Below are 26,817 nucleotides of genomic sequence, written 5' to 3' on the forward strand. Positions count from 1 at the left end.
TCGTCACGCTCGACATTACCAATTGAACATTACTGTCGATAAACGTAGGCCCCACTGTACCGATCCCGCGCGCATGCGCCGTGAGCGCTCGCAAGGTCCGATGTTTTTTTTTGCTCGAAACAAACGCTCCGCCGAGTGTGTACATACATACGTATTTCTTCCGTGGGACCGCTGCGGAGTAGCGACGGGGATACACGCGGCGTTTCATCCGCACGCTGCGCTCCTGCGGGGGAACGATAAGCGGGTGGTGCGCGTCGAGTGTGCGGTGCCGTGTCCGGCCGGTGGTGCGGTCGGCGTGATCGATCCGGTGCGGTTGCGTCGCGCAGCGGGAGCAACAAGTCGCCCCAAGCGGCACCTTCGTTCATCGTTGCGCCGAGCGTGTGGGCACAACATGTCCGCTGCGACCACCCGGGTCGACGTTGTCCCCGGGATCTCGTACTACGCGTGCGGCGCGATACGATGATGCGCGCGCGACGCACGCGGCCTTAGGGGGTGGTGAACGCGATGCGTCCACGCGCGACGTCGACGACGACGACGTATGACGATCTCGCGCGCAACAACAACATCAGCAACGACGACGACGACGACGGTGACGGCGACGGCGGCGGCGGCGGCGGTGGTGGCAGTGGTGACGACCTCACGCGCGCACCGTACGACGATGACGGAGCCGGAACTTTGCCGGCTGTGCGCCGAGACCAAGGAGAATCTCATCGGGATCTATGACGCCGAGGGCCAGAAGCTCGCGATCGAGGCCAAGATCGCCAAGTGCCTGCAGATACAGGTACAGTCGCCGCGGATAACCGGCAGCTCCGTTTTGCCCCTGTGAAAGTAGTTCCTGATCTAAGAACAAATTGTATTTTGAGTACACAACAGGAATAGTACCTTATTCCATGTATTAAGTTTGTGATTACTATCAGTACTTAATTGTTGTTATATACCTATAGTCTCCAATTTGAAAGTACGTAAAAATTTAAGATAATGTACTCTTATGTCTTTATTCTGCTACATTTGTGTATCTAAGAAATCTGAGAAATCTCTAGAAAATTCATTTATTTACCTAGTACTTGAGCAAGAAATTCTGCCTCTTAAAAATTTAAAAAAATGTAGCTGTCAGCTTAGAAATAAACTTTAGTTTCATTCACCATTTCTTTACATTGAAGAATTAACATAAATTTTGCAAAAGTAATTTATAAATGAATTATTTAATTAGAATAATAAAACTATATTTTTTATGCACCAAAAATTAATTTATTTAAACTTAATTCCCTTCTTGTGTGATATTATTTATATTAATATTATTTCTGATATACTTTTACCTATAATGACTAATATAATTGTACAGGTTCTAATAACGGATGGTTTGCCACTCGCGGTTTGCATAGACTGCTGTGATTCATTGAACCAATGCAGCGAGTTCTTCGAGAAGACCAATCAAGCACAAATATCTCTGAGACAATTGCTGAGGGATCCAAAGTCTGAACCACAACCGATCGAACCAAATATAGATTATGTGGAGGAGACCATAGAGTTTCCAAAGAACGACACCAACAACAGGGAGGAGATTGTCCAGTGCCAGTTACCTGGCAATTACATCAATGAGACAGTCAATATCTTAAATACTTCTTACTTCATCGAAGGATGTAATAAAAACGCGAATTCCGAAACTCAGGAAATGCAGGATAACGCAAAGCAGAAGAAGTGTAAGATACAGATAAAGAAGAGCTCTCTCAAGCAAGCTAAGAAAAAATTAAAGAAAAAGGGCCAGATAAAGAATGAAGAGGAGCCTGAGGAGCTCCATATATCTTCTCAAATAGACAAGGAATCACAAAGTGATACATCTTTGAAAGATAACGCAGAAATCATAGATAATTATATGCCTGGTAAGACAGATTAAGCTATGAAAAAATGTATTTGCTTTATTTCTTTAAAAATGTGTGTGTGTGTGTTTGTGAAAAATCAATGGTTATAAATCTATCATAATTCTAATAGAATATGTACTTTTAAAGTAGAGACAGAATCAAATTTAGTAATAAGGGAAACACGAGCGATGGAGGCAACGAAGCATGGAAGAAAAAAAACGGAAGGACTGGATAGATATCCTTGGTTATGCACAGATTGCAATGACAAATTACCGTCTCTAGAAGCATTAGAGGAGCATCACGAAACGGTGCATAGTCAACAAGCCAAGTATATGTGTGTGCAATGTTGCAAGGTTTATGATAAATATTACGGGTTTCTCACTCATGTTAAGAGGCATAAGAATAAGGCGAAGTTTAGGTAAAAATCATTTGCTGTTATATTATTATTGTATGTAAAATCGTTGTATACGATCGATATATTTGTTAATAATTTAATTTACTTTCAGCTGTGAAGATTGTGGGAAATCATTTGTACATAAGAAAGTATTAGACTCTCATAAGACCATTCACAGCGAAGAACGGCCATATGTGTGCCAAACTTGCGGTAAAGCTTTCAGGCAGCAAAGTGCTTTATGTATCCATAATCGATGCCATTTACCTGAGAACATGAAGAATAGATTTCCATGCGATCAGTGTGATAAAAGGTATAACCTGCTATTTTTGTTTTTAAATTTCACTTTAGGAAATTTTTATATGCTAATCAGAAAATTTATTTGTTTTAGGTTCTCAACGAAACCGAATCTTGTGACACACAAACGTATTCATTCTGGTGTCAGAAACTTCACGTGTGATCAGTGTGGTAAGAGCTTTATACAGAAAGGAAATTTAGAGGCTCATTTCCTAACTCATTCACCAGACAAGCCGTATAATTGCTCTCAATGTACAAAGGCGTAAGTAAAAGCAAACATATTCTGTTTCTTTAACTATAAAGTTTAGTGTATTTATAGCTTTATTGCTTTTTTATTTGGCATTCTTTATCGTGAATCATTTTGAAGTCTAATACTTTTTTATATATTTTATTAATGAATTAAGTATAACTTCCTGTCTTATCTATATTTTTAATGCTCGGAATAGCATAAAAATATAATAAATGAAGGAAAGAAAATTCAGAATTTATTGTTTCTGAAATGGATATTACGACTCACTCTTATATTCCTTTATTCTCAAGTCTACAAATCTTATAATAAATTTTTTTATAAATTGATGGAATAAGGAATTAAAATAAGGATCACGGAATAAGAGAGTATAATAAAATTGCAGATTTAAAACGCCTTTACAATTGAAGAAACACGAAACGGTGCATACTGGTGCTAAGCCGCATCAATGTGCTGTATGTGGACGAACTTTCAGAGAGAAAGGGACCTTGAGAGAACATCACAGAATTCATACCGGTGCAATGCCGTTTACCTGTGAATTCTGCGGGAAGTCCTTCCGTTTCAAAGGGATATTGACTGTAAGTCATCATTATAAAATCTAATCGCTTCTCTCGATTTAATGCGATTATTTCACAATCGCAGACACACAGGCGACAACACACCGGGGAGCGTCCGTACAGTTGCTTGGAGTGTCAGCATCACTTCACTAATTGGCCAAATTACAATAAGCACATGAAACGTCGACATGGGATCAATACCTCTCACACTAAGCATCTAACCAATAATCAACAATTGCAACAACAGCAACAACAGTCGACAGAGCAAACGCAACCGCCTCAGATGCAACAGCAGTCTGCTGCAGAGGATCCACTTTCGATACCTCAAACAGAATCAACGACAGTACAAGTAAATATAATTTTTTTTTATTTGTTAAATGTTATTTATTTCATTTCATCATGGCCCACAGAGCCGAAGTTACCGAATTGGTTTCATTGCAATTGTAATTGTTTATTGGAAAGGAATAAGCACTCCATCGATTCTCCACACTTTGCAGAACTACCGAGTTCATTTTTTCTTATAATTTGTTCTTTTTTTTTGTTTTTCATTAATAAATATTTAAAGTATTCTTGTATAGCATATCTAATCTCATCATTTAGCACTGAGTTATTCAACTTCACTCTACATGTACAGTCTACAATGTACAGTCGTGGACAAATTGGTTGCGACATTTTTTATTTATAGGTTTCAAAACACACTAAAATTTTTCAAATGCGAACCACGATTGGTGTTATACTGTCTCTAGACTGAAGATAGTACCTCGTGGTTCGCATTTGCAAAATATTAGATACCTATAAAATATATATTATGTCTATTAAATATATATTAGAAACCTATAAAAAAAAGTGTCGCAACCGATCTGTCCACGACTGTACATTGATAATAATTAAAGTAGGGAAAAATAAGTTAAAGCACGCTGCATCCAATACAATATACGATCTAACATAATACTGAAATGTATAAGAAAGGGTGAATCTTATTGTTAGGATAAGTTAATTTTTATGCATCTGATTAATGCAAATGATTACTTTTATGCTGTACAGCATTTTTTTACAGGTAATACAAACAGTTCCTTTTGTTTCGTCATCACAGCCGATAGTCATCCAAACTATTCCAACGACTACCATTCAGACTTTCCAATCGGACGTCACTAGTAATGCCCAGGAGACGGTATTCAGAGATCGAAACGCGTATTTCAACACAGTGCCAGTGTTACAGAATTTTTTGCCAACGAACTTGTCGTATAACTTTTATAACATTCCTAATGTTACGGAAAACGATTTAATTCAACATAGATAAAAGTGTTTGTTAAGACCAAGCTTAAATAAAGACGACTATGTCTTTGTGCCGATTGAGAATCAGAAAGCATGCGACAATAACGTATTAATAATAAGAAATTTATAAATTTACCCAGAAGAAATGCAGGTGCAAAAGAAAGGAAATTTACACCTACATTTCTTCTAGACAAATTTATAAATTTTGTATTAAATAATTATTTAAATCGTACAACAATTAAAATAATTGAGTAATCATTTCGCATGTAATCCTTCTTCGCAGAACCTAAAAGGATTGGCACGAAAACATGGGAACTAGTAAATGCATAATAGCATAAGTAGTACGCAATATCAACCTTTTGTATAGAACAAACACCAGAGGCAAAACAATTGATTATATACGTTTTATATTGTAACATTAGTACTGATAATATTAGATTACGAATTGTGTGTATATGCACACATATATAGGATGCGCCAAAAGTCTGGATACAGTTAAATATCTTGTAAAAAAATGCAATTTTAAAAAAATTTCAAACAAAAGATAATTTTAAGAGTTAAAGAAACTTATTGAACAGTAATATCTAATTGACCGTGGCGTTGCCAAGATACACCTTCGATAACGCTAAATGTCGATTTGAAATTTGTCAACCAATCTTATTTAAAAAAGCGTGTAAAATCGATTACTTGCATTTATTATAATTTTTTTTTCCGTTTTTCTGCAGTTGCCTTGCTGGGCTTGCTTCGTGTAAGCGGCTGTCATTGCGTTTGTAATGTTAGTAATTTAAATAATATTTAACGAAATTGTGATTTATTATATGAAAACGTCTCCACGTCGGTTACAATAATGTGCTGTAAAGAGTAGATTTTATTTTAAAAATTGACCTTGCTTTGACTATTTTTAATTCATACTCGACGTCGCGGTGGATCGCGTTCGGGGCAATGATTACAAATTGCTAAATATTTTTCACGATTTATAGTGAAATGGTCTGCTAGCTTCTCAACTGTTGATAGTCGATCATCAATCAGTTTCTATCACCAATAGTTCTTTACATTTTTTTGATAAATATTTCAATTTTTCTTCATATGCAGAAAAATTCACACATGAAATTCACATTGCCTCAGTAACGATAAAAATTGATTAACCAATTAGATTCTTCTTGCACTACAAAATCATTTTTTTCTTTCTCCAACGTCCAAAAATATATTTATTTCGTATTAAGTGCAAAAATTTATAAGGATATCAAACAAATAAATCTATTGTTTACAAGATAATCTAAATGTATCCAGGCTTTTGGCGCATCCTGTATACTTGTTTAGCCACATATATTATCAGATACACTTTGTGCATCACATTTTGTGCATTATTTCGTAAAAAGTTTTGTAATAAAAATGTATATTGTATCCTCCAATTTAATGTGTACCGTGAACGTTTGCGCATTCTTATTTGTATTTTTCATCGATATCCGAAATCTCGTTTTTATTATACGTTCAAATTTTACGTAATCCATATGTTATATAACAAACATTTTACACTTATAGTTTTCGAGACAATTACGAGGTAAAAGGCGCAAAACGCGCTTCTCTCCTTGATCGATAACTAAACGACGGAGGATTTTCCATCGAGAGGTTTAAAAGGATTAATGCCAGATATCGAGGGGGAGGGAGATATCTCGTATCGCTCTCGCTCAATACCGTGTCCACATGTCGAAATCCGATTGCACAAGTATTAGTCGCGGTCTTATCACGGAGCGGAAACGTACATCGATTTGAAACGTATCGCTGATAACGTATTTTCGCACGAGCTCCTATTTTCGACGAATAATACGATAATTCTCGTACTCCTCGAGAAATACAGATTCCTACGGAAAATCCGGCATATTACCTTCGATAACCTAAGAGAGAATCGACGGCGGTTAGAATGGTTTTCCACAATGTCACTCATTGCATCTTCGACATGGACGGTTTGTTACTGGGTAAATAAAGACTCTCCTGGATAATACCTGCACAAATTTTATATTCTACAAAACGATTTCTACATTAATTAAAATTTCGCCAGTGTCGGTTCCACTGTGCGGTACATGATGACACATTTTTTTTAAATGAGAAAACCTTTTGGTGATAACTCATAACATTGAGAAAAGTTTGTCTTTAAAACAGAAAACTCATCTGATATTCACTTTTCTTTATAATGTGTACAGATACAGAATCCCTGTACACAAAGGCGTACAACTGTGTCACTCAGGAATACGGGAAAACATATGGCTGGGAGCACAAGGCGAAGATTATGGGTTATAAAAGTGCCCAGGCACTGCAGCTGATAATAGACATGCTAGAGCTGCCGATTACGGTGCAAACTTTCGAGGACAAGCTCGCTCCTATATACCAAAAATTATTTCCCCAATGTAATCTTATGCCAGGTAAATTATTTTATATATACATGTATATATATATATATATATATAGGCAGAAAAAAACAAGAGTGACTTGGCATCGTATTCTGATCCTGATTTTAATTGTACATAGGCGCGGAGAGGTTGCTGCAGCATCTTAAAAAGAATAACATACCTATCGCGCTAGCTACGAGCTCAAGTGAAGAGAGCAGCGATTTGAAAACCCAGAAATGGCAGTACTTATTCGATCTGTTCAACCACAAAGTGTACGGTGGTTCCGATCCAGAGGTCACCCGCGGAAAGCCACATCCAGATACATTCTTGATTGCCGCGAAACGTTTCCCCGATAATCCCGATCCTTTAAAGGTTTGTTGTGCACTTTTAATGCTCGTTTTGTATATAAATTTTTAATTTATTTTAAATGAATTCAAATCGCATTTGTCTGTCTGTACGTAGTGCCTAGTCTTTGAGGATTCACCAAACGGAGTGCAGGGTGCTGTCGCTGCTAACATGCAAGTGGTAATGGTGCCAGATCCTCAGCTTCCCAAACACCTCATCAAGGATGCAACGTTGGTTTTAAAAAGTTTGGAAGATTTCAAACCGGAGGACTTCGGACTACCGCCATTCGCAGCATAAAATTATTTGCCTTAGCTCGCAAAAGAGAATATTAGACGTATTAGAATTGAATGAATTACGAATGAAGCGAATAGTTGTTGACGAAAGACAAAAAGCCTGCAGGCAGGTTTTCCGTAGCACTGATAAACTCTGACTGATGTATATAGATTTGATTTAAAAAAAAAAAGATAATATGAGTATTATGTTCTGGAGATGTATATTTTCATACAACAGGGGAGTTATCACTGCCTGAAATCGAGAACTTACATACAGCTGCACATCTCATACAAAAGATCTCTGTGCCATAGATATCTGTGTTTATTAATAGCCGGTGAAGAGTTCCAGTTACATAGATATATATATATTAATTAAATATATCTATTGGCATAGATATATTCATATATATGTGGATCATATCTATTGATTATATTATTAAGTTTTATCATTATTTGTTTTGATATTTTTCTCTTAATTTTAAGTTGAACTGTAAAGAGAGTATTGCAGAATATGTTTAATCTACATATATAAAAAGTACAGAAAAAGTAAATATTTTTTCATTACAAAATGATAATTTTGTGCAATTTTTCTTGACATTTTTTTATAATCTTAAATTATGTCTATAATCCGTACTTTCTTATGTATCAATGTTTATGTTATGTTATATACAAGATGAGAAAAATATTGACCAGACAAATCTGATGGATTCTTGACGATACAATCTCGAATCGCTTTTCAATTGATATACTATTTTATTAAAACACTATACATATTATGATACACATATTCATTAACATAATAAAGTACATCTATTTTTGAGACGCCAGTTCTTTAACTTTTCCAAGTATCTCTTCAGCTTTCAGGTTCGACAGAGGCACGCTACGTTCCACGCCATACTCTGCAAAGTCAACAGTCATTTACAGGCAAGACGATTTATGAGAATTAAACGAACGCTGACATTTGTGTCGACAAGAAGAAAAATAAAAAATAAAGCAGTTTTGTAAAATCACTTGATATTGATAATGACAGATTGACATCTTTACGTACCATAACGCGCATACAGTTTCGGTTCAACTGACGAACATTCCCTGATCAAAACAGGAAATCTCGGGTTATTTTTCTTCAGTGGTACGTATTGTTGCTCGATGAAGTCTCTGCAAGGAGCGCACACAAAAATTGAGAGTGAAATTAATTCGGAGCGCGAATAGAATGTCACTCGTTGTCCTTATAATTTTTTTTACCTAACGCCTTGACTAGATTTGGACGTTTGGCAGAGGAAGATCCTCAACTCTTTCATGTGTTTTCCGAATTTCACAGCAGCCATCCTTTCAAAACGTTAAAAACTCGGAAAAACAGATCGCTCTCATCACAATTCCGATCCTACAAAATTTTGTGTTTTGATCAAGTTAGGTTATAATCCCGTCGTTATGTCACTGGTTCACGTATGTGAACGCCATCTAAATTTACTATGTCTCTCAGAACCACGTAGTGGATGCCACAATTTAAATTGGTCAGTACTCATGTTGATAAAATAGAAAGTAGAATAAAAAAGATAAAAATAGAATATATGTTATTTAATTATCCAAATCTAAATTCAGAAATTATTTTTTACAGATGCTGTCTCTTAGTTAATCTATATTTTACCAATAATTTAAAAAAAATTCAATTCCGGAAAATCAATAAATTACGGTTGATAAAGCTCTCGGCAGTTTTACCGCCAGTAGTATTCCACTACTGGAGCAATAGTACTTCACTCTGTAAAAATTTAAATTTCTTTAAATGTCAGTAAAAAATTCGAATAAGAATTAAGTTAAAGTTTTTAAGAAGCTTAGAATTTTAAATATTGGTTTTCGTTTGCGTTAATTTATTAGCTTGAACTATTTTTCTATACATATTTTATTCGTTTAAATGTATATATATATTTTATACATACGCATTCACTTTTTCTTTCTCGTTTCATTTTATTTTCTACGTGTTTATAATACTTATTATATCTCTCTTTTTGTTTCACGCTTACTCGTTCGCTCGCGCTTGAATTAATTTAAATAATCAATTTTTTAAATATTTTTTGCTCAGTGTTAAAAAAGTGGGATTCCGTATATCGATGTATGTATGAATAACATATAAAACAGATACAGATGTAGTTGTCATAGATAACGACAATTGAACTGGATATCGATCCGGCCCTAATTCTCAGGTCAACGGACATACGTCAATTTTTCGCTCTTCAAGGGTTTCTGGTTCCCTTAATGAAAGAAGAACCGCACCCACGGCAAACATTCTTGTAATTGCTCGCGTCGCCCCGACTGGCACCTACGTGTATAACGCCTGTACACACCTTCTCGTTGCTGTAACTCCACATGCTTAAGGATAGGTGAAAAAAACGTTATCCATAATGAGAGATTCGAAGAACTTCAGAAATAACGTTTTTTAATCGCAGAGAGAAATCAATCGATGAAGTAAACAGGTCACACGTCACATTAAAAATTCATAACAGCTTAGAAAAAAAAAATTGTCTCATCAAATCAAATGTAATCTGTATTGGACAGATAATTGGGCAAGAAATAAATATACGTATCTGATATATTTAAAATAAGACAAATGTTTAACTTTTAATTTTTCGTCTAAAGGGTACATGGTATCTTTAATCGTTACACTTGCATGACGTTACGGAGCATTCCAGCGGTCAATAATAATGAGGCTCGCTAGGGCATCCCTTTGTGGAAGGCTTGCAAGGAGGCCAAGAGCGCGCGCTTCATCGTACAGGAGAGGAAAACACCAGCGGCGCGCGTACCGCGCCCTAAGCGAGATCGCGATCGCGAGCGCGGTTATTTATAAAATGTTCGCCGCCGTTGGTGGCCGCGCGGAGCGACAATTTGATTCGTCTTCAATTAAAGCAAATATTGTCGGACCGATCACGCGCGGATTGACTTTTCCGGCTGACAGGTTCCTCAACAGCTTTCTGACGCGACAGTAAACTGGGATAACGAGTTAATTAAACAAATCTATTATCCGTTCTGTCGAGTCATTTTTACCGCATCGCCGCGCACCATCTCTTAATTTCGGGCTCTTCGTTACTACGTGCGATTTACGCCGCGCTAACGCACACACGGAGATCCACACGTGCGACGGGCGAATATGTATCTTTTTTTTAGGAGTCACATTTAGATCATCGGGCTAATGATGCGTGAAAAAAGCGGCGAAATTCAAGGGAACGTTAGTATGCCGAACTCGAGTATTTACATGAAATCACATGTCCCACTTTCTTATCTATTTCATTTTGATTTAGGCAAACCACCTTTTTTCGTTCCAAATATAGAATACTCTAATTTAATGTGAAATAATTCTTATTTTTAAGCTTAAATCTTGATATACGTCTCAAAAAAGTCTTTGTTATGTTCTACATAAATTTCACTTTGATTTATAACTGCTCCTATAAATCAAATATATGTTACACGCATACGTTCTTACATAAAAAAATGATAAAGCTTTCGAGGATTAATGCGAATGCCCACAGCATAATAATTTTGGGTCTGCGTAAAAAAAATTACATGTGCCGTCGCGCCAGTTATTATATAAAAAAGGTGATAACAGCAAATATGGTGATAAATAAATAAAGTACATAATGTCAAATTGGATCTTTATACAAATTTAACGCGATATAACATATATGTTGCATCAGACATTCCATATTACACGCGTTTACGATAATAGATAATTATTACTGCGACGCAGGTGCATTCGCGTGGAACAACGAGTTCGCGACCCCCAATCGCGCGATCGGCCGCGCGCGGTAAAGTGGGGAAGGATTTTCGGATCGCGCCTACCCGCGCCGATCGCGTGCTCTCCCGCTCGCGCGTAACGTAATATTTAAAGCGCCGCGACGACGGCACCGATCAATGTGTCGATCCATCGTCATCGACGAGCGACAGTCTCAAGGGAGAGGCAACCGGCGTTTCTGTACCACCCACGATCGACAGTCGCAGATTAGGCTTCTTCGCGACCGACTAGACCACCGGTGCCTCTGCCACCGCAGCTCTACCTCCTGATCACTCTCTGGTCTTGGAAATTTTTCAGGGCGCCGCATCATGGTCAGCCGCATCTCCACCATCTCCCTCTCAATAGGTCAGTCTCGTAATTCAGTCATATTTTCACAATGGCATTCGTTCAATGTTCCAAAAAAAGTAACGCAATTGAAAGCGTTGCAATTAATCTAATAGCGAATTCGGTTGGATGCACCAATGTGCACATATAGTACACATTAAAACTGTTGTACACAAATCGACGTAAAGATGTGCGATATATATATATATATATATATATATACATATATATATTGGTTATTTTATTATTTAAAATATTTCACTTTTACATTGAGTTTAGAACACTGTATAACGGTATTACTGTGCACTTAATGCGTCCAATCGAATTCGCTATAAATGAACATTGTACACTTTGAATTGATCTTGAAAACAAAAATTAAAACTTTCGTGGAATGTTTCTGTTAACGCTAAAAAGAGATCTCGGATTAATCGAATTGAGATACTTCGAATGTTTTAACAATTTAATGTGACTTCGGCGCGGCGCGCTTCAATCGGCGGGAATGGGACAGAGGGGTTGAAATCTATCTTTCATTTATTTTCTCGTTTGGCACAAACTCATGAGATGTATTTGGGCATCGCCAACTGATTTAAATATCTGCATGGTTCTTTAAAATTGCTCCAATGACACCGTTTGTTTTCCTGTTTTGTCGCTTATTCTGCTTGGCGCCAAGAGTTTTCGACTTGTTTCTCCACGCGAGCAGGACAAGAAATGTCAAGGAAAACTAAATATATTTTTCAGTAAAAAAAAAAAAAAGAAAAGATCTTTCTTCAGCTTTTCTCATTATCGTCGATCTAACACTAACGTCGATCTAATATTATCGACCTAATATTATCATACCTAATATTGTAATGAACGTACTGCGTGAATGATTGATGAAGTAATTTAGGTATAACGCTGCTTTTTTCACAACCTGATATGAATTTTTAATAGCGTGGAAATTAAGCTTTTTGCTTCATCGATTGTTTTCTCTGCGATTAAAAAAATGTTATTTCTGAAGTTCTTCGATCCTTCCTACTTATACAATTACACAATTATCACAACGTTTTCATTTTCAAGAGCTCGTTTCAAAATATTGTTTAAAAAATATACCTGCATTTGAGTCATAAAAATTATTCAAAATAAAATATTGCAAGCTATAACATAACTGCGCTACGCTGTCGATTCCGCCGAAATGACAAAGCAGAATTACTCATCTATAAATTACATACTGCTTTAATTTACCGCTTTAATTTACCGATTACAGTGTAATCGATCGATTAATGTCTAGCTTCTCTTCGTCGGGCCCATTTAGTTTCACGTCATTTTTATTTGCATTTTTCTTTTCTTGGCGCGATAAATGGAATTGGCACTAATTTACGCTGCATATTCCGCGTATGGAAATTTTCGAGAGCAAAGCGCTGAAATAATTTGACTCTGAAGATAGCTTAATTTGCCGTGACAAATTGCCGTTACATCTTGCGAATATAACGGCAGCGAACGGAGAAACAACGGCAAAAGTATTCGCGCGTACCACACATTCCACATATTATACGCGAGATAATTATTCTCGAATTGCCGAGAACCGAGCGAGAAAAGAAGCGCGGTCCACAAAAGCTCTTACGTCAATGTGCGGCGCAATGTATACCGATTTACGCGTTTGCATCAAACAATCGGAAAATAACGTTCCTCCGCGCATAAAGCAAACACGATGTTGCGCGTGGTTTCGTTTTAACAAATACGGATGATGAAATAGAGGCGAGTGCCACAATAACAATAACTTGACGAAATCGTCGCACACATTTTCGCGACTTTACACCGAAATCTTTATGCAAATAGAATCGAGAACGACGACATTTAAGGGGAATCCCGTTACGTCGCAAAATTCGCAACGAATCTAACGTTGATCTACGCAAATCGTCAAACAAAATTTTATGATGACAACAAAGCGCGGAAATTCTTGTGGAAATTCTCTCGCGAACAAACTTGGAAATGTTTGAGCAATGACATAGAGCATCTCTCTCGTGCGTTGCGGAGTTTAAAATGCTCTTGATGTAACATAATGCAACAATATAATACAATTCATGAGAAGTAAAATAAATTCATTTGCTGCACTTTTAACATTACACGTGTCGTCGTCCTTTCATCCCGTCCGCGATTTTGTAGGTGTAATCCTTGACGCGATTTGTATATGATTTCCGAGATTAGTTTGTCGCGTTTTCGACATTACGCAGCACGCCTAGTTCGCGATGTACCCCGCTTGAAGCAAAGCTTCGATTCAGGAAGACTTAATTAGTTCATTCCGCATATTTAACATCGATTAGCGGTATCGCTGCGTCAATTAGTAAAGTCAGAAGCAAGCCGCCGTAATTCTGTGTTAGTCCGCGTAAATCTTATTATCTTCTCCCTCTATTTCAAGTTAATATCTCCGCACACACGCGCCTAGGTAACATTGTTTAGAATAGTTTGATAGGAAAATAACTGAATAACGAGAGGAAACCGCCGTTACCGTGATACATGCTGCAGTTAATCACGGTGATGCACAACTTTGCGAAGATTACGGATCATCGTATAATTATAGTGAACAAATCGGAAATATTTTTTGTTTGTATGGAAGAAGCGATCAGCTGTCGTTTAGCTGCCCTTAAGATTACATCACGGCAAATAGTATTGTAATTTTAAGATCGTAGTGTTTGACGTGTGTTGAATTTGCGTCACATAGAGCGTAATAATAGGTAAGATTTATTTTACTTTCAAACGATGACGCGTGCAATGAATCCCTTATCGATTGATATTGCGCTCAATTAATGAAGGCACTGATAAGTTACACGCACTTGTGTAATCCGGTGACTATTGACGTCCGTCTATTTGCTTAACTCCGACTCAGCGTGGAAAAAAAAAAAGTCGATACGCTAATACGCTACCTCTCACGACGTTCCCTCGCGAGATCGCATGCTGGAAATACGCATGCACCTTCATCATGGAAATTACGGCCAAATGGATCACGTCCACGTTACGAAACGCGCATCGTTTTAATTTCACAATTTAACGCGTGAAGACGGACGTAGGAAAAATTTTGGCGTGCGTAATCAATTTAAGTTTATGTGCGTGACATATCGCGAAATTTTGCCGCTTTATCAAAAAAAACGGAACGTAAATGGTGTACCCTCCGAACGGATGCATGCTTGTTTATAAAACATCTATTTTCTGCTCGGATCTTGTGCGAATTCTCACGTGAGTACTCGCCGCGTATGTCGATAACGCGAGATAGCTCGAATTACGTGTACGAGCCGCAGATATCTCAGGTCTTACTCGCCTGAAATAATTAGTCGAATCAACGTCGATGAGCCGGTAAATGATCGACGAACACTGATTGACATTTTTGTTATCTTTGACCTCATCATAAACTGTTTCTGTGTTAATTCAGCAATTGTGAATATTTCTATAAGATTTCTATTGTTCTTAGCCAATTCTAAAATTAATGCGAAGTCGGGATTAAAGCATAACATATACTGTATTTGATGTAGAATTGACCGAAAGATAATAGGAGTCTTCCTTCACAAATTTAATTTAAATATTTGCAATTAATAAATTAACATAAAAATAATTATAATGAAGATAAAAATGTTAAAAATGTCAGACAGTATTCGATCATTCATCGGGTCGACGTTGATTCAATTAAATATATCATTTCTGCAGGCTGGGTATGCAAAAAGGATCCAACTTTACACATTTATCGCATTGTTATAAATATCGTTATAAGTATTGTTGTCGGAGGACGTTTTCTCGACGAGGAACTTTTGCTTTTTAGAGAAGGAGTCCAAGGACCATGGGACCAAGGAAGGTACCGCGGACTTCGAGAAGGCTATGGAGATATGCGGTAAGTTCGTTGCGACAGTGTTCTATTAAATGATAAATATATAAATAAATGATATTAAAAAACCTAATTTTCGCGATTTCTACATTGAAATTTGCCACGATCGTTCGCAGGAAATGGAAGATATCAATACACTTTCCTGCTGGTTTGCGGCGTGATGTTCATCTGCGTCGGCTGTCAGTACGGGGCGAACGCGTACATCCTGCCGTCAGCCGAATGCGATCTGAACATGAGATCCGAGGAGAAGGGGCTGTTGAACGTCGCCTTCCTCATAGGTAAACTTTTTCGAGACATATTTGTCATGACATATAAATCGCGGAGCTTCTTAAACTCACCGCGCTTGTATCCTCAAACGTTTCGACGTAATTACACATTTTTAAATTCCTCTTCCCAGAACGTGCCTTTGATCGGCGTTGAAGTCTCCTTTATCTTAACGACAAATTAAGCATGAACTACCGCGGTTTTTCTGCGGCGGCCCACTCTCGCGTCGCGGCACGCAAATTAAAGTTAATCCGCCGTCTTCCAGACGACGCGAGTAAAACGCTCGCTCCTTATCGTCGCGTAGTCGCAATTAAACTTGACCAATTAAACTTGAAAACATAATTTACGGTCAAATCAAGTGACGATCCTGTTAACGAGATGATCACGTTTAATTTTTGCCTATTGTTTATTCTACACCATGAGATATATCTCATTTATGGAACACGCGTGATTTACTATTTTGTGAGAGAATTCGCTGGACGTGGCCTTGCATGAGAAGACACAATTTTCGAATAGTAAATAATATTAGAAATAATTTATGTAAATTTCGCTTTAAAAAATATGTAAGTATTAGAATATTTTAATGAAATCATGCATGTTTGATCATCAGGTTCCGTGATCAGCGCTCTTTTCTGGGGAGTCTTCGCGGGTGCGTACGGAAGAAGAAATATTCTATTGCTAAACCTCTTCTCTGACAGTATCGTTACGCTGATCGCGAGTTTCTCGCAGAGCTTCAAGCTGCTGCTAGTATTCAGAGTCATAAGCGGATTCTTGTAAGTACAAGTAATAAAACGGCGAATGTGTGAGATCTCAGCCAGAAATGTTTGGTCGACTGATGTTAAATCGACGTCGATCGACATTTTGATTTAACGTCGATCGACCAACCATTTCTGGCTGAGACGTGTCGTTCTAATCGTACTTTAATTTGTACGATTTTTTTTGGACTACTTTTAGGATGGGTGGACCCGGTTCCTTGGTGTACATGTACCTCGGCGAGTTCCACGCGGAAAGGTATAGAGCGAAGAGCATCTGCTTCCTGGGTTTTTTCTTCACCCTCGCTTGGTTAATATTACCTGGTAATGATTCCTTTTTTTTTTTAATTATCGATAAACAAGAAAATCCAGAATTGCTCTACTTAGAAAATGTGCCACAATGACGGAGAATATATAGACCATACCAATGTTAATTTATTGATTCGTTCATTCAGGTTTAGCATGGATAATCATACCGTTACCGATATCCTTCGATATCTATGGCATCCGGTACAATTCATGGAGATTGTTCCTCGGCGCTGTCAGCCTACCAACTTTCATCATTGCCGCCATAACTTTGACTTATCCGGAAAGCCCGAAATTTCTGGTGTCGCAAGGCAAGACCGACGAGGCTCTCGAGATCCTCCGAACGATCTACGCGGTGAACACCGGACGTGATAAAAGCGAGTTTCCGGTGAGTGCCGGAAAGAAATAATTTTTATTCCTCAAATAGCGTTATCAGATTTAACTGCGGAGTGCTCAGGTCATCTCTTTTCTTAATTAACGCGACGTATCTTCTCTCTACTACATTAGGTGAAAGAACTTCTTTCCGACGCCGTGTTCAAAGTAGATAAGGACAAGGCGCCACTATCCTCGTCGGATATGTTAACGGAATTGCTGAAAAATATTTGGTGGCAATTACGCACAATTGCATCGCCACCTAACTTAAAGTACGCTGTTCTCTTGTGGACAATTTATTTCACGAACATGTTCGGGTGAGTGCCTTTAATTTTCGAATTTTCGAAAAATTTGTTCCTCTTCAAGATATATTTTATTTAAAAAGTATTTAAAGAAGAGAGAATTATGTGATTTTTTTGTAAAATTTATCAACGAAAATTATTTCTGTATATATCAAACCTATATTCTTTTCTATATTTTTTTATATTATTATTTTTTATCACAATTAATGTTATAATAAAAAATTTAATATTAAAACGTATTTTTCCCTAAGTATCTTTTTCATCTATCGTTTAGGTACTACGGCTTTAATCTCTGGCAACCAGAATTGTTCAATCGCTTCGAGAACTACCATCAATCGCATCCGAATTCATCCGTGACGGTCTGCGAGCTGATACACGACACGCAGGTGTTAAATCACACTATTCCAGAGGAGCCGTTTCTCCTGTTGGCGAACGGAGTCACTACGGAGTGCAAGCCGCACATAGACGAACGAGTGTTCATTAACTCTCTGACAATCAACGCCGTTTGTCTGTTCGGCAATGTCGCCTCTGGGTATCTGGCAAATCGAGTTGGCCGTCGAACAATGCCGGGTAAGAACTACCTTCATTGAACGGAGCAGAATTTTAATAATACAGTGATTAGAAAATATACGCTTGAAGCTAGAATTGCCCCTAATTGCTAGAACTCATAATTTCTTCGGGTTTGTCTCTCTCTAACGAGAGAATAAAGTTTCCGACGGTTTCTTCCCTCTGCAGTGACCACGATGCTGGTGGCCGGTACCGCTGGCCTCGGTATGTACTTCGTGAGATCCTCGCTGCAGATCCTTATAACCTCGTGCGTGTTCTCCCTGATGGCGGCCACGGCGAATTTCGTGATTGCCGGCATTGTGGTCGACGTCTTTCCTACGCACGTGTCCGCCGCCGCGGTGTGCATGATGGTGTGCCTGGGAAGGTTCGGCGCGGTGGCGAGCAATCTCGCGTTCGGCATGCTGTTGGATCTCAGCTGCGAGATCCCAATATTCCTGGTGGCCGGTATCTCCATATGTGAGTACAATGAATTTTTCCGTTTCGGAAAAAGATTTTAATGACATCAATAAAATCGATCGGATCAGGTATCGCACAGAGAAGATTGAGACTTCATCTTGATTTTTTTATTACTGAAATTTACTGAATATCGTCTCTAAAACTTGAATTTAACGGGGATAGAGTTAGTGAAATTTGGTGATGTACATACTCAAATAAAAAAATTAATCGGTTAGATAAAAAATGAATAATCGATTTTTTCAGTTGGCGGGTTGCTGTGCTTCCTGATACCAAGCAAAGAGAAGAAGTGAATGTCTATCCTCGAAGAACAGACGTGACAACGTGTCAAAATTAGAAAGAGAACAATCTGAAGTGTCGAACGCGTGTCAAATTTAGGAAGGGAACAATCTGAAGTGTCCAACTGAAGTGTTATTCCTTTGACATGTGCAACAACTCGCACAAAGCCTGGAATATGTGAGACAGTGTCTACTCATCTGTAAATAATAATTATAAGCATCGATCGACAAGTTCTCGGTTTCCTTGCATTCGTTCTCGCATAAAAGTCTATGCGCCTCTTATAATCGCGTTGCGCATCGACACCGTACAGTGAAATCACGACGCTCCGCGACTTATTTCCAATCAACTTACACCGAGAAATAGCAAATTTCTCAATACTTATTTAATTAAAAATTGAATGGCGAACCATCTCTTATCAGTCATTAACTTAACATCGGTTCGTCAATGACGATTTCACTGATCGGCGAGACATTCCGTTCGTTTTCTTACGATCTCCGGCACCGAGCGCTTATCGACCAAGTCACTTGTAAATAATTATTCCAGTATTTAATAACTCGTATTGTATATGCGTGTGGCATGTAATATGTCGCGTGTTTCGTCGCACACGACGAGGCAGTTGTAACGAGCGAGATTTTTCGTCGCGATAATGTGTATGTTTAGAAATAAAAATGTATGACAAAGGAGGTATTTTGATCGTCAGTATCACGTACACACATAAAAAAGGGGCGCGACAATCATGATCGCGGTTATACCTTGGCGTCGACCGAAGGGGAACAGACTGACGCACGGCAAATACGCGCTAATCATCGTGCGGCGAATGGAAAATACTTATCTGTCAGCTCCTAAGCGAGACGGATTAAGTGTCGTTTCCTGGTAAGCCCCGCAGGAGTTTTAGGATTTAATCACCCAATGTTTATGGCGTACCTATCATAAAGCGTGCATTTAAAGCCGCGACGTCCGTTCCATGACGGTGTATTACAGTAAATAATACTACGCATCATTTAGGAGCCTAAAAATCTATTATCGTCGTGTTGTGTTGATATTAAATTGATTTTTCATCCGGCTAACATCTTCTTAAAAAATAAAGAGCTTCTTTCATTGAGTATTTTTTGCAAAATTGCAAAAATTATCAAATTTCTCTTGCGAAAACGTTACACGTTATTCTTTCACCGAGACGAAATTAGAACAATCTATACCCGCGTAATATACAACATAATGATGTCAATATTTATAGCGCAACGATAATACTATGCACATATATGATAATAACGAGAGATTAAATTATTAAACAGGATTACAAAGCAGGACGTGTGTTGGACGTGATTGATAATTAACAACACGTGGGATACAAATCTGCAATTTCGTATATTTGTTTTATTTCTTTTTCGTAAAAATGAGTGGAGAGAACTTCCTTGATCTTCGATACACACGATCACGTTCGCTCGGTAAGCGTGTTACCTCTCGTTTCGGAATCGAATACAATGATATTGAAAATAATATATATTGTGAGTTCTCGGGAGTTACCTAATAATATCGTTATTTCGTTACGCTATTTCGCACTTACTCGCGGTACCTGTTTTCTTTTTATTATTATTATTCGTTACTACCATTCGTTATTACTATCGTCGTCGCCAACGACGTAATACATAATATATACATAGTATGTATAATATATATGCGTATGCGCGCGCGTGCGTGCACACCTTATGTACAATATATACAGCGTACAATATAGCAATGTTTGTTTTTTCTTTATCTCGATTCTTCGTTGTGCACTCCTCTCCGCACCAATTACATGTATAATATATGTATACTCTTTTGTTGCGTATATCTTATTGCGCGTGATTTGAAAATGAGGAATCGCGGTGCCTGAAATGTCGAAAGCTCTTTCATCCGTGAACGATTTTCGATGAACATTAAAGCGAAATAACAGTCTCCGCTCGTCGTGACTCGATTCCAAGTCGGAAATCATATTTAAACAAAAATGTTCGCCAATATCGTCATATTCACATCGACGAATTTCGAAACTGTCGTTACAGCGAACGATTACCAAAATTATGTTACGAAAAATGAAAATATGTAATTTAAAGATTTTATGCTCTCTTTATTTTCATCCAGACTTTTCAAGTCCGTTTTTTTATCGTTATCATAGAATTAACTATAATTTTTCGGAAATTTTTTTCTTAATCGAACGCGAGCGACTAAAGAAAAACGTTTCTTCTTAGGCCACTTTCTTTTTTCTTTGAGTTTCTAAGTTCGTCGATGAAATGTCAATTTCCGGAAATTAATCGATCTTCTGAGGACCAAGAGACAATCGACATTGATAAATTTTCTTCGGCGAAGAGTGGATTTTTAAAATCAATTTCGCAAAATTACGATTCGAGGCGCGTATCTCCGCGATCGGAAAAAGTCTAAGTCGTCCGTGTTATAAAGCGTATCTCTCTACTCCCCGACTATTTGAACTTTCGAAAAGCACAGTATCTCGTGGTAAGGCACTATTTGTTTATTCGTTACATCCTAACGCGGGCGTAAAGTGTATACCCCTAGAACGTAGGACAGAAATCGTCGAAATTCATCTAAATACGTAAAAATTTTTCTCTCTTGTTTATTTATTTTTATCAAAGTTCAGTCCATCCGGTGTATATCGTTAATTTAGAATGAGAAAAAAGAGCAGAGAGAGGATCAGCGAGTTTGGAAGGAGGAAAGATACGTACGCGAGCAAAGGGCTCCTTCATGCCTTTCTTTCATTTTTTTTTTCGTTTTTCGAAGACGGGCAGTAAGTAATACCGTACCGACGAAGCGCTTGCAGTACTTATCCGTAAACAGTATTTACGCGTGATAATCGCTAATTGTGTCTCTCTCGTTCTAAACGCTAATTAAATGTAACAGTGAACGGCTATGTAAAGGCACTATGTTTCACAGACGTAGGGTCCTTAATAGGGAAATCAGCTGCCTTCATTCGTTCGTTTGCACAATTTTACCTTTGGCTCATCCGCGTTTCGCGTGTGTGTTCCACACCTCCCCCGAATGTTCCCCACGAAAAATAACCCCCCTCCCCCCGGCAATCTCTTTCCGTTTATTGTCACGTATTTTCGTTTTTTTCTTTTCTCTCCGCGCGCGAAAAATTCTCATCGAACTCGGGTCGCGATGATAAATCATTAATTAAGTGAGACACTCGCGACTCGAAGGCATCTAATCTCGCTAACGAGGAACTATCGTATTGCATGTCTATGGTTTAAAAAGATTATTTAAACCCTAGTCCACAGACACGAGTGCGGAGTGGTCGATCGGCCGATAGCAGTTGTGTGAGTTAGTAGACGGTAGTAGAAAACGGCTCTAACTGTCGCTCGGTCGTTAACATTAGTGTTATTACTCTCTCTCGTTATTAACTACTACTGGATAATGGCACGTCGCGTCGCCCGAGAGAAACGGTAACTCGTCGAACAAGTGGCCGGGCTCTTTTATTGGCGAAAGCCAATAATCCAATCGTACCCGCTACGAGATAAATCTCTCACGGCGGATAGGCGTAAGAATAAATTATTCTTAATCAGAAAGCTCTCAGTCTTGCTTGACGCGCTTCAGATAAACAGTCATTTGCCGACGTAACAATCTCTCTCATTACGAGACATAACAGAAGTTATATTAATCTGTATATCTAATACAGATTAACTTTTACATTACAAAAACCTCGAATGAAAAGCGTTACAAAAATATTAGCAAAAAAAATATAATTTGAAAATGAGAAAATGTAGGTATTCGAATATTATTTTTAGACGAAATGTAATTGTTTTTGATGATCACAGGAAATTGAGAAAGAGCAGAATATCAAGATGAAATGAACAAGAGACGGAAAAAGCGAATTGGTAAAAAGGGGATAAACTATTGGTAAAAAGGGGATAAGGGCGAAGCGCGAAAGGACGTGAAAGGAAAAAGAACGTAAAACAAAGAGGTAGAGTGAAAGAAGACAATATTCATGCATTAGATGAATCTATGTTTCAGTCGAAATGCAAAAACGTTCCACGCAGCTTACGAATGTACACAACAGATGTATTTAGTCTTTCTTATTTGGAAAAAAAAAAAAAAAATCTTTGTCGAAGATGTATATTACATTACTTCACATTTGAACTTCCTTTTTCACTTAAGATCAGTGTGGTACTCGTGCTTTCGATTTTCCAATTTTACGACGCTACAAAAATTCACGAAAATCATCTGAGAAACCGAAAGATTTCTCCGCACTTTATATTTATGTACAGATACAATCTACAAGTAACACTTTTGTAACTACAGACATTCCGAAAAAGACGAAAGGTAGAGCAGTATAGAAGAATGTCGGCGAGATTGACAGCGATTACAGAAAGCATAATTATAACAATAGCGTTCTATTGTAAAAATTAATCCAAACAGAAACGAAACTCGGCAAAATTTTGTAATTCACACGAGAGACAAAAGATTCGACAGAAGAAAAAAAATAAGAATACAACGAGATAAACCGCGGTATTTATTTTTTCGCCTGTTTTTCCGGTAATTCATTAAACAGATTTATTATTGCGAGTTTGCTATTGGGCTTTCTGTGAGCATAAATCTGCGTTTTCTCCTTCAAAGTTTCGCGTTTTTTTTTTTTTTTTTTGGAGGGTAGATTTATATTACACGATTTTTTCGCATTTTCGCGATCGTTTCTCTCTCGAGAAATTCCCGAGACGAAGGAGAAATCGCTCTCGCATTTGTTGCGACGAGGCATGTCGCAGGGGGAGAAGAAGACGCCCGGACGTCCCCGCAGCGGTATTTACGTCGTAGGACTGTCCTACCATTAATTTTAGAATACGCCCTCGTAAGTTCCTTTTTGTTCCTAACGCGCGACGGCCGCGACGGCTCTCTCCTTTGGATGGCTTGAGCGCGATAAAACGAGCACAAAGAGGTACAAATATGAATCATTACGTATTTCGTATGCGTGTTATACGCCGCGGCTGATCTACAAAGTCCACACGAATTGCATTCATTTATCGGCTAAACCGACATCCCCGCATCGTATTACGTTTCTCGTCAATTAATCATCTCTCTTTCTCTCTCTTTTACTGTTAAATTATTCTTATCGAGTTTATACTGGTCGTCTTTTTGAATTATTGCAAACGTTGTTAGAAGTACGGATGTAAAGATGACGCGAACGTCTTTGACAGATATTGGTACCTCGAGCTCAAGACGGTGGCGTCGGGATAGACTTAAATTACTTGTAATCGGATTCCCTCGAGGAACACGGACGCGACGTGTCTCGTAAATCGTCGAATGTGCCGCGCTCGTACGTCACGCGGACGGAGGCACGTAACGCCGGTTTCAAACGCGTTCCAAGGCGGTGCGCACGTTCTTAATTGCGGCACAAGAGGGGGAGGGGGGAACGAATAGATGGACCTCGACCACAACAACGTGTTGGGGAACAGCGCGGGAAAAGGGACTACGAAAAGCAAGCCGGAGTCGTCCAAAGTGAACAATCTGCGCCCCGGCGGACGTTCTCTCATTCCTCGTTACAATTATTTTCGCCAATGATCCAACCCGCGACTGTCGCTCTTTTTCGCTCTCTTTCTCTCTCTCTTTCTCTCAATCTTCCTTTCTCTCCCTCTCACATTACAGTTAGCTACCTATGAACATCTTTTTGTATACGTCTCTGTATACATATCAATATATAACATTTAAGCGGCGTATACGCATCACAATATATCGCTTCTTGTAGCTCTCAATCCGTTCGATCGTTTATTACAAAGTAACGGCCACTTTTACGTCCGATAAAAGCGGTAGTACGAAAGTAAACTAATGGTCGAAAAAACTTACGGGTCGATCAGTCGATTGTATATATGTATATGTATATGTGTATGTGTGTTCTTTGATGTACGCTTGTATATGTGTATCGTGTATGCGCGTGAGTGAATACGTATGACTGGTACACGTTTACATTGTATGCACTTAGACACATTGTTCTGAACACCGTGTACGCGCTTTTTCCCTCTTTCAAGTACATTCGTATATCTACAGAGTATGTAAAAAAACAAACGTCCGCATATATATGCGTCACGTGTACAATTCTCTTCTCGAGGGAAGTTTCCGCGCGTCGGAAACGAGGCGAGGCAGCGACGTTCGGAAGAAAATAAAAAGCAACCACACGGAGACAGCCATCCTTCATCTCGGTCGAAACGTTTCGATAATTAGCGGCGGCTAAGCACGCCGAGAGATGGGTGAATACTAGCGATAATCACTCGTTCCTCATTTCCGATGTGCCGAAACTCCTCCGTTAATTAACCGTTATACGCGAACGTATCTCGTTTTAATTCTCTCTCTCTTTCTCTTTCTCTCTCTATTGTCTCGCTTGCTTCGCAATCGTAAAAAAAAGGAAGAAAGAAAAGACTCGCGGTCGAACTCTTATCACAGTACATCGTATTACTGTAGTACAAAGCTCCGAACGAGGAGGCGTAATTATTTTTTTTTTTTTACTTTTTTTCGTGCGAAACGAGCTTGGCACGTGGCGCACTTTTGTTTCCCGAGAGAGTACGCGCTGCACCAAGGAGGGAAGCTGGGAAGGCACAGTGTATGTACATGTACTATACGTATGTACAGCACCGAACGACGATCGGAGATGATACACCCAGGACACTCCCGTGGCACGTCAATCGCTTTCGATCTTGGATCGAACGCGCGACTATTCGATTCAGTACAACAGGTCCCCTCACGTAGGACTCGCCATAGAACTTATGCCACTGCAGCGGGCACGAGTACTCAAATTAAAATTAATAAACGATAAATTTAATTCAATTAATGAAAACCAATTTACAACGTAAAGATTGATCGGTTAATATTATTACGTTACTTAAGATTTAATTTCGTTTTGTATATTTTTAACATCATTAAAATAACGATATCCTAAAGAGTTTGCAATCTGCATAAAAATTTTCTATACAAGATTGTACAATTAAAAAAATTTAAATATATGTCAAACTCAATGATTATTTTTACACAGTTCTTATAGTTTTTAACGTTAATTTAGTTTTCTCATCAATAACATAAGTTCTACGAAATATAACGAGTGTACGGAAAAGTTTATAAATCTGTTTGTAACTTACAAAAAATCTAGGAACAGCTGATTGTTCAATTATTTTTTGCGCTATTATATTGAGTAATTATTTTCTCTTTCATTATTAAATGCCGATGAATCCCTGCTGTTCTCTGAATTCTTTCTGTAACAACTGAAAGCGATTATTCGAAAAATGTTTCTCAAAGAGCGATCATGAGTAGATTACTCTTTATCTACGTACTGTTTATCCTCTCTGTTTCGTCGATGTTACTTCTCGCTTCATGTTCCATCTTTACGAGACTAAGAATTTTTCCCTGCCATGCTGAATTCAGAATCCACACGCGAATTCGCGAGTCGGCGCGCGTAGACCGTAAACGCAAGTGACTAGACCTATCGGAAGCCCGACTCTCTCTGCTTCCTCTGTCGGAAATTCTCACACGAATCTCGAGAACAGCATCGACGCTTAATCGATTAGAAAATAAAATTAAAAAAAGGGGGAAAAGAATCAAACGCACGCTTCGTAAAGATCATAAGTCCCATTCGTATGAATCTCGATGTGAATCTCTCCGCTCGTACGCGCTCGATGAACACGCTCGCGAACAATCTCCATTCTTCTCGTTCCCATCTCTCGTTCTACCGACGAAAGCGGAACACGATGTTGTTTTTTCTAAAAACGTATTATATTGACGGCGTGTACTTTGGTAAGACTGCTGGGGTTGTTGGGGCGATCCCGGCACGCGCGCGCCGCTAAGGGATCGCCCCCGGCGCACACACACGTGTTCTTTTTATTAATTTATTATTAACACAGCTCTCGCTAGGACGGAGCTAAAGGCCACGGTCAGCGCATCACTATCACCGATCATCCTCCCCGAGAACAACGAAG

General features: G+C 38.5%; 4 protein-coding genes across 8 annotated transcripts; 3 read left to right on the forward strand and 1 right to left on the reverse strand.

Annotated features, from left to right (window-relative positions):
- Positions 1-49: 49 nt before the first annotated feature.
- LOC105449494 (zinc finger protein 773-like) lies at positions 50-6,056 on the forward strand. 3 transcript variants are annotated; one of them, XM_011688758.1, is made up of 8 exons: positions 50-781; positions 1,343-1,880; positions 2,010-2,277; positions 2,366-2,563; positions 2,642-2,809; positions 3,180-3,372; positions 3,437-3,700; positions 4,409-6,056. In XM_011688758.1, exons 1-8 carry the CDS (start codon positions 539-541, stop codon positions 4,649-4,651), a joined length of 2,115 nt encoding a protein of 704 aa, XP_011687060.1. In that variant the 5' UTR covers positions 50-538; the 3' UTR covers positions 4,652-6,056. The 3 variants fall into 3 exon arrangements, with proteins under 3 accessions (XP_011687060.1, XP_011687054.1, XP_011687065.1); XM_011688752.1 differs by having other exon boundaries at positions 51-781; positions 2,007-2,277; XM_011688763.1 differs by having other exon boundaries at positions 51-781; positions 2,007-2,277; positions 4,396-4,604.
- Positions 6,057-6,150: 94 nt separating this feature from the next.
- Positions 6,151-8,205, forward strand: LOC105449526 (pseudouridine-5'-phosphatase-like). Its single transcript, XM_011688784.1, has 4 exons — positions 6,151-6,602; positions 6,828-7,046; positions 7,153-7,385; positions 7,476-8,205. Exons 1-4 carry the CDS (start codon positions 6,548-6,550, stop codon positions 7,653-7,655), a joined length of 687 nt encoding a protein of 228 aa, XP_011687086.1. The 5' UTR covers positions 6,151-6,547; the 3' UTR covers positions 7,656-8,205.
- Positions 8,206-8,363: 158 nt separating this feature from the next.
- On the reverse strand, positions 8,364-9,080 carry LOC105449533 (NADH dehydrogenase [ubiquinone] 1 alpha subcomplex subunit 2). The gene is made up of 3 exons (XM_011688791.1): positions 8,873-9,080; positions 8,679-8,785; positions 8,364-8,529 (listed from the first exon to the last, which is right to left on the reverse strand). Exons 1-3 carry the CDS (start codon positions 8,953-8,955, stop codon positions 8,441-8,443), a joined length of 279 nt encoding a protein of 92 aa, XP_011687093.1. The 5' UTR covers positions 8,956-9,080; the 3' UTR covers positions 8,364-8,440.
- Positions 9,081-11,534: 2,454 nt separating this feature from the next.
- LOC105449537 (synaptic vesicle glycoprotein 2A-like) lies at positions 11,535-25,176 on the forward strand. 3 transcript variants are annotated; one of them, XM_011688795.1, is made up of 10 exons: positions 11,535-11,756; positions 15,523-15,591; positions 15,702-15,863; positions 16,460-16,622; positions 16,804-16,925; positions 17,057-17,295; positions 17,415-17,596; positions 17,856-18,151; positions 18,317-18,604; positions 18,848-25,176. In XM_011688795.1, exons 1-10 carry the CDS (start codon positions 11,720-11,722, stop codon positions 18,892-18,894), a joined length of 1,605 nt encoding a protein of 534 aa, XP_011687097.1. In that variant the 5' UTR covers positions 11,535-11,719; the 3' UTR covers positions 18,895-25,176. The 3 variants fall into 3 exon arrangements, with proteins under 3 accessions (XP_011687097.1, XP_011687109.1, XP_011687102.1); XM_011688807.1 differs by lacking the exon at positions 11,535-11,756 and adding an exon at positions 14,425-14,446; XM_011688800.1 differs by lacking the exon at positions 11,535-11,756 and adding an exon at positions 15,211-15,415.
- The last annotated feature ends 1,641 nt before the right edge of the window (positions 25,177-26,817 follow it).

The sequence above is a fragment of the Wasmannia auropunctata genome, unplaced genomic scaffold (assembly GCF_000956235.1).
Source record: "Wasmannia auropunctata unplaced genomic scaffold, wasmannia.A_1.0 LD336111.1, whole genome shotgun sequence".
Lineage (NCBI taxonomy): Eukaryota > Metazoa > Arthropoda > Insecta > Hymenoptera > Formicidae > Wasmannia > Wasmannia auropunctata.

Coding starts and splice junctions, on each gene's coding strand:
- LOC105449494 (XM_011688752.1), top strand. CDS start 539: ATGACGATCTCGCGCGCAACAACAACATCAGCAACGACGACGACGACG. Junction 782..1,342: donor CCAAGTGCCTGCAGATACAG/GTACAGTCGCCG, acceptor ATAATTGTACAG/GTTCTAATAACGGATGGTTT. Junction 2,564..2,641: donor TGCGATCAGTGTGATAAAAG/GTATAACCTGCT, acceptor TATTTGTTTTAG/GTTCTCAACGAAACCGAATC.
- LOC105449526 (XM_011688784.1), top strand. CDS start 6,548: ATGGTTTTCCACAATGTCACTCATTGCATCTTCGACATGGACGGTTTG. Junction 6,603..6,827: donor CATGGACGGTTTGTTACTGG/GTAAATAAAGAC, acceptor TAATGTGTACAG/ATACAGAATCCCTGTACACA. Junction 7,386..7,475: donor ATAATCCCGATCCTTTAAAG/GTTTGTTGTGCA, acceptor GTCTGTACGTAG/TGCCTAGTCTTTGAGGATTC.
- LOC105449533 (XM_011688791.1), bottom strand. CDS start 8,955: ATGGCTGCTGTGAAATTCGGAAAACACATGAAAGAGTTGAGGATCTTC. Junction 8,786..8,872: donor AAATCTAGTCAAGGCGTTAG/GTAAAAAAAATT, acceptor CGCTCCTTGCAG/AGACTTCATCGAGCAACAAT. Junction 8,530..8,678: donor GAAACTGTATGCGCGTTATG/GTACGTAAAGAT, acceptor TTGACTTTGCAG/AGTATGGCGTGGAACGTAGC.
- LOC105449537 (XM_011688795.1), top strand. CDS start 11,720: ATGGTCAGCCGCATCTCCACCATCTCCCTCTCAATAG. Junction 16,623..16,803: donor AGAGTCATAAGCGGATTCTT/GTAAGTACAAGT, acceptor GACTACTTTTAG/GATGGGTGGACCCGGTTCCT. Junction 18,605..18,847: donor GGTGGCCGGTATCTCCATAT/GTGAGTACAATG, acceptor CGATTTTTTCAG/TTGGCGGGTTGCTGTGCTTC.